The 6949-nt window shown below is 39.5% G+C and overlaps 1 protein-coding gene across 1 annotated transcript; it reads left to right on the top strand.

The window, feature by feature from the left end:
- The first annotated feature begins 1213 nt into the window (after positions 1–1213).
- Positions 1214–6122, top strand: pdrg1 (p53 and DNA-damage regulated 1). The gene is made up of 5 exons (XM_061728723.1): positions 1214–1322; positions 3946–4021; positions 4206–4280; positions 4398–4478; positions 5692–6122. Exons 1-5 carry the CDS (start codon positions 1239–1241, stop codon positions 5772–5774), a joined length of 399 nt encoding a protein of 132 aa, XP_061584707.1. The 5' UTR covers positions 1214–1238; the 3' UTR covers positions 5775–6122.
- Positions 6123–6949: the final 827 nt, after the last annotated feature.

The following is a 6949-nucleotide window of genomic DNA, read 5'->3' as shown; positions in this document are numbered from 1 at the left end:
AGTTGGACACTTCAAGTTTACTCCTGATGAACATCATTGTGCTGGGTGGTTAGCACTGTCACCTCACAGCTAAGGGTCCCGGCGAGGTCCTTTCTGTGTCGTTTGAAGTGACACCCGTCGTAAGAAAGTTCATTGTTGAACAGATGGATATCACAAAGTTTCCCTTATAAAAATGAATATAGAAAAGTAATGAAGCAATATAAAAAGTTGTGTCCTTCCTTGCTGCTGTCTTGGTCAGGACACTCTTGAAACATTTTTTTAAAAATCTCAACGAGATTCTCCTGGTTAAATAAAGGTTATATAAAGAGACCCAATTCAGTACTTCAGTTTGTCCTTCATGTCATGGTCACATGGTGTGAAAGCGTTGAGAATTAAACTAAAGATATCCTCTAATGCAGTTAGCTGTGTTTCACTTTATCTGTATAGCCTACTACAACGTTTTGGGGGTTAAAGGCTCAAATATTTCCTGCAATGTTTCATTCAGTAAGTAATTTATGAATCATGGAGGATCCATAAAAGTCTGCTTCAGGCTGGATAGTCAACAAACGTCATCCTCTCTAGAGCAATTCTTGTTTTATATCTTGATGGGGACTGATGAAGATTGAGAGCAAGACTGGAATACATTCACTATGTAAATATTAAGTAAAATTTGTGTTATCAATAGTAAGACTTTTATTATCTGTCTGCAGATTGGAAGTAGCCCACTTGCCACATACTTTCTAAAGATGTGTAAAAGGTCTTACTCTCGTCTTAATTTTATTAAAATAAAAATAAAAAAAACACTGTGAAACAGTGGTGACTTAAAACAACAAAAAGTTGATCTCTTCATAACTCTTTTTTGTAAAAATAAGAAAACATCAAAATATATATATATATATATATATATATATATATATATATATATATATATATATATATATATATATATATATATATATATATATATATATATATATATATATATATATATATATATAAGGAGATAATAAGGAGATAATTTATTTATTCTCTGTGGCAGAAGTCATTGTCAGGCTTTGCTCCATTTTTTTAAACGGGATTATATTTTTAACCCCTTAACTTAGTTTAAACATTCCGTTTCACACTAAACCAGTTTGTGACAGTAATCCTCTTAACTTTTTGTTTCCAACCTCCATTTCCGTTAAAAAGAAACAAGGCGCCACCGTTCCGCCTTTAGTCTCGGTTTCCAGTCGGACGTATTTTCGTGTGAAGCCAGCGCCATGGACGCCGAGTCGCAGCGTGTTCTGGAGTTTTTAACATCGATAGAAGAAGCAGCGGAGGATGTTCTGTCCTCCAAACAACAGGTCAACTACTGCACATTATAACACACACCTGGACACATTATGAAAGACCACAAACATCTCAGAGGGTTTTTATTCGGAGCGATCTTCTCAGTAAACAAGCAGCAGGAAACCTGCTTGTCTTTAACTTTCACTGAAGCTCGTACTGGATTTTATATTTATATTTTTATTTTAGCGTGTAGTGTAGGGTCACGTTTGTGTCACCGATATTATTCTCGTTTGGTTTTAAAACGTCACATTCATTGCACTGTGTGTGGCTTGTTTGTGGTAATGATGGCCGAATATTTACGTGTGTGTGTCTGTGTCTCTCTCTCTGTGTGTGTGTGTATATATATATATATATATATATACACACACACACACACACACACACACACACACACACACGTGGACAAAATTGTTGGTACCCCTCAGTTAAAGAAGGAAAAACCCGCAACTCTCACTGAAATAACTTGAAACTTACAAAAGTAACAACATAATCATTTATTTATTATTATTTTATTATTAATTGGGTGTCTTGAATGTGTGCAAGGTAAAATGAAATCTGAAGACTATCAAGGTATTCTGGAGAGAAATGTGCTGCCTAGTGTCAGAAAGCTTGGTCTCAGTCGAAGGTCATGGATCTTCCAACAGGACAACGATCCAAAACACACAGCCAAAAACACCCAAGAATGGCTGAGAGAAAAGTGTTGGACTATTCTAAAGTGGCCTTCCATGAGCCCAGATCTGAATCCCATTGAACATCTGTGGAAGGAGCTGAAACATGCCATTTGGAGAAGACACCCATCAAACCTGAGACAACTGGAGCAGTTTGCTCATGAGGAGTGGGCCAAAATACCTGTTGACAGCTGCAGAACGCTCATTGACAAATACAGATATCGTTTAATTGCATTGATTGCCTCAAAAGGTTGTGCAACAAAATATTAAGTTATGGGTACCATCATTTTTGTCCAGCCCTATTTCATTAGTTTTTTTTTTTTTATAATTATGTTAATCAACAATTCAAAAGTAATGGCTGATTTTGATTATTTAATTTTCAATAGATTTTTATTTATTGTTACTTTTGTAAGTTTCAAGTGATTTCAGTGAGAGTTGTGGGTTTTTCCTTCTTTAACTGAGGGGTACCAACAATTTTGTGTGTGTGTGTGTGTGTGTGTGTGTGTGTGTGTGTGTGTGTGTGTGTGTGTGTGTGTGTGTGTGTGTGTGTGTGTGTGTGTGTGTGTGTGTGTGTGTGTGTGTGTGTGTGTGTGTGTGTGTGTGTGTGTGTGTGTGTGTGTATATAAAATTATATGGTTATAATAATGGCTTTGAATGGTGTTATCTAATCTTTAAACTTTTTAACAAAATTGGAGGAAACTGTTTGTTTTCTTCCACATTTCTGTGCAGTTCTGTGTGTTTGATTCCAGAATAATCAATACATGCAATGACAATAATGATAAGAAGCCCCTCATTTTCTCCATGAATTTAGTGTAAAGTGGTAGCCTAACCTTAATGTAATCAGCAGCAGAATTACACAAGTCAAAGTGTTAAGTTTTTAGGGATGGACAAAATCAGGTCCCGATATGGTTCACACCTTCTGAAAATTAAACATTAAAAGGCATCGAAAGGTATTTGCAACTAACTGATTTTCTGCAATAATTCGACATAAAATGATCCAACAAACGTTATCTGCTTTAGCTGATGAAGAATTAGGCTCCTCCAGGTTCCTGGGATGCTCAGCAGGAATAAGTGAGTTCAGACTATTGATGGATTCAAGGAACACGCTCATTAAACATTAGCACTACCTTAACTAAAGTTAAGTGGAGTCAGTTTAGTGGGCACAACTGTTTTTAATTTAAGATAGTTAGATATTTTAAGATTGATGCTCATAAGAAACATGTGAATGGTGCATCACAAAACAACCCCTGGAGACATATCTATCAATCAATCAATCTTTATTTGTGTTGCACTTTTAAAAACAACCAGGGCTGACCAAAGTGCTTCACAGTTAAAATTAAATTAAAACATGGACTACAAAAATAATCTTAAGCTGCATAGAGCGACAGCAGCTCTGCTCCGAGTGTTTGCTGCCAGAGGAGCTTTGACGACCTCTTAACTCCAAAGGTTAACTGAGTTTTTCCTCCAGCGTCATCGATGTTTGTAGAGTGCTCAGGAAAGATGTAAGAAATGATTATTGTGTGTTTCCATCTTAAGCAGAGTGCGTTTGTTTGACTTAGATGGCCATCAGACCACATTAGATTGAACTGGATCTAATGAAACTATTAAACCCAAAGAGGAATTCTGTCGCAGTGTAAATTACTAACAAAGTGAAAATAAAATAAACATGAGATTATAAAAGAATTTGCCAAAAATTCACCTGGCAGCATCCAAACAAGCGTGGAAGGGGAAAAAAAGTGAGTAAAATCATTGTTTGAATGGGGAAAAGCTCAGTAAAAAAATCTTTATGGAAGATATGAAGAAATAACAGTCTGAGGCAGAAACGGGAGCGGTGCCATTCAGGCGTAAAATGACAAATGTCTCCAGCAAATGGGTGAACTCACGGGGTTTGCATGCTTTTTTCTCATTTCAGTAAGACGACTTCCTTTTCCCTCATGAAGCAACTAAGGTTTTTCTGTTGGTATTTCAGATTGTGGATCTGGACTCGAAGAGAAACAGGAACAGGGAGGCGCTGAGCGCGCTCAAGCACGAGATGTCAGATTCGGGTAAGCGGCCCTTCACAGCAGAGCTGCGCCGCTGAAGCGGGAACGGCTGGAATATCTTTACAGATACTGGAGGGGATGGATGACTTGTAGGGGGGGGTTGTGAAACGTCAGCTGTATCATTATATTATCGTTTTATAGCTGCTGCCGTGCTCTAATGGATGTTTGTCACTGCTGTTGTGTGCAGAGAAGGTGAAGGTTTGCTTTGGGAACATGTTCATCAAATTCCCCAAATCCAAAACCAGCGAGATGATCCAGAGGGGTAAACATTTCCAGATCATAATACCAAACACGTTACAGATATGTCTTGAATTAAAGAGTCATAGACTTGTCTTGCACATTGTAATCATGTCTTTTAATACGTGTCTGTCTCCTGCAGACCAGGAGCAGCTGGATAAGGAAATAAATGACCTTCGCAAGGGACTGAAAGCCAAAGTCAATCGTCTCAACGAAATGCAAGGTAAGGGCCGTATCTGTTCACGTGAAGGAGAAAAGCTTTGACAGCTGCAGTGAGGAGCGTTTTACAGGTCAGGAATCTGTCGTGGTGTCAGGCGGAAACACAGGATAAAAAAATCAGGAGTCAGAGAAAGTAGTCTGTATAGAGATTAGAAATACTTTTACAGTAGAATTTAAAAAAGCAAATAAAGATGTGTCTTTATCTCTTCTTTTCTCTCTTGGTTTGTCATCACTGCTTGAATAGGATCATTTTGTTTCTTTTAGTTTTATTTATTCAGCCGTTTGTTCCCTCTTTTTGCATCGACTGCTCATCTGGAGCCCCTTAACGTCTTAAGCCTGAATTATGGTTCTGCGTTAAATCGACGCCATGCCTACGCCATCGCCGTTACGCCGTCGTGAACCCTTCGGACTTCTCCGTTACTCCATTTCTCCGTGGTGCAGAACCCCCCGTGACCGCTAAGTCGCGATCTTTTCCTGAATGGTTTATCCGACTTTTTCCGGTCACAGTGAATCAAAGAGATAAGGACAACTATTGTGCAAAAAAACAAAACAAAAAAAAAATCGCACATACACGAAGAAAAGAGCGCTGAAAGTTCACGACTGCTTCAAACTGGAAACCGGAAATGCGTTGCTACCAAGTGAACCAATCACAGCTCTCTCATCTGTGTTTGGTCTGCGTCGCCTCGACGCGTAGTTACAATTTTCGGGAGGTGCACGTCAGCGACAGCCTCAGTGACAGCGTGTGGTACATGTCGACACGTACCACACGCCGTAGGCACGGCGTCGTTTTGACGCAGAACCATAACTCAGCCTTTACAGTTGAACAATTACAGTTTTCTAAGCGTCTGTTGACATTAATGAGATGGATTTAGGTTTGAAGATGAAAATCTCAGACCACGTTTGATGTCAAGCCGTACGGGACTACTACTACCACCACCAATACCAATAATGATGGTTTTACCAAAACCCCCTTCCTCTTGGTTTAAGTCACTGGATTCATACGTGTCAAAATTTCTGTGGAAAAATAAAACACCACGTATTAGCTTAAAGACATTACAAAAATCCAGAGACTGTGGAGGTTTAGACTTACCCAACTACCAGTATTATTTCTTAGTTAATAAATTACAGTATTTCTTAAAATGGTGGAAAAATCACTCACTCAGACAAGTCAATGATAGTTGTATTATTTTTATTTTTTTGTCTCTTTTCATCTGCAGGAAAACCTGAGCTGAGAGGCTACAATCTGTCTCCACTGTCCAGTGATGAAATCAGAGCGATCAACAGCCTTCTGAAGAGATGACCTGGACCCTTTGCTCAATCACGACACGCTCGGAGAAGAACAGAATGTATATTTCATGGAAGGCAAATTAACGTGGTATGATTAATGTCGCTGCTCTCAGCTGCTCACCAACATCTTTCAGACCCTTGATAAGAAACTTTAAAGCAACATCTGTAGCAGCTGCATGAGCAGCTTTATCACTGGTGTTGAGTTGGGTCACTGGGATGAGGGTGCTGAGCTCTTACAGCAGCTACAAATGTTCCGTTTGTGCCGTTTCCAGTTGCCACCACTGTATTGTAGTTTGCTGCTGAGAAGCACATTTCAGGAGATCTCTTGTAATTTGTTATAATAAATGTACAGTTTTGTGAAGTCGTCCATCACATCACTAGTGTGTAATCAGCCTCGTGTCGAGCTCACAGTCGTGCTGGGGGGGTGGGTGAGTCTTTATTAGCTGTGGGAGCCGTGAAAACTCGTATCTGAGAAGCTTCAAGAAACTTTGAAAAGTTTTAATAATCCTCATCAACAATTTTTTTTCTTACCTCATGGGTAAAGATATTTTTGCCTAATGGTGCTTTTCCACTAGTATCTACTCAGCCCGACTCAACTCTACTCTGTTTGGTTCTCTCCACTAGGGGTCTAACGTGCAGACTAGATACTTTTCTGTAACTATTCTGCCGAGGTTCTAAGCTGCTGAGTCGGCTGTATCTGACATCATCACACTACAGGCCACCGATTGGTCGGGGGGTTGGAGTCAGACGTCTGAGTCAGGAGGAGGAAATCAGAGAAAGAGCGACTCGCGGCTTCTTGTTAATTTTATTCGACAGTCAATGGCAGCAAAAGTCTGTTTCATGATCCAACTCTGAGGGTCAGATGTTCATAAACCTGGTGCTGAGGAGAGAATTAAAAAGGGATCTAGACGGGTGATAAGGAACGACCAGATCTACCAGGAGCTCTGTCTCTTCATAGCTGCTCACGGCTCCAGATGACTTTTCAGCAGCACCGAGACAAACAAAAAAAAAAAAGCATCGCTGCTTGAAGCTTCTCTCACTCTCATTTTTTAACTTGATATCAAACACAAGCCACAGACCCAGCAGCACATCTATCATCTCCTCCAGGTTCTACATCTTTAGTGTTGTTGTCTTCTTTGTTTAGATACACAATCAAATACGTCACAGCAGCTTCACTCCAACCTCCTA

Source organism: Cololabis saira, chromosome 8, assembly GCF_033807715.1.
Source record: "Cololabis saira isolate AMF1-May2022 chromosome 8, fColSai1.1, whole genome shotgun sequence".
Taxonomy (NCBI): Eukaryota; Metazoa; Chordata; class Actinopteri; order Beloniformes; family Belonidae; genus Cololabis; species Cololabis saira.
The sequence above is the reverse complement of the archived record's forward strand: the minus strand, read 5'-3'. Positions and strand labels throughout refer to the sequence as shown.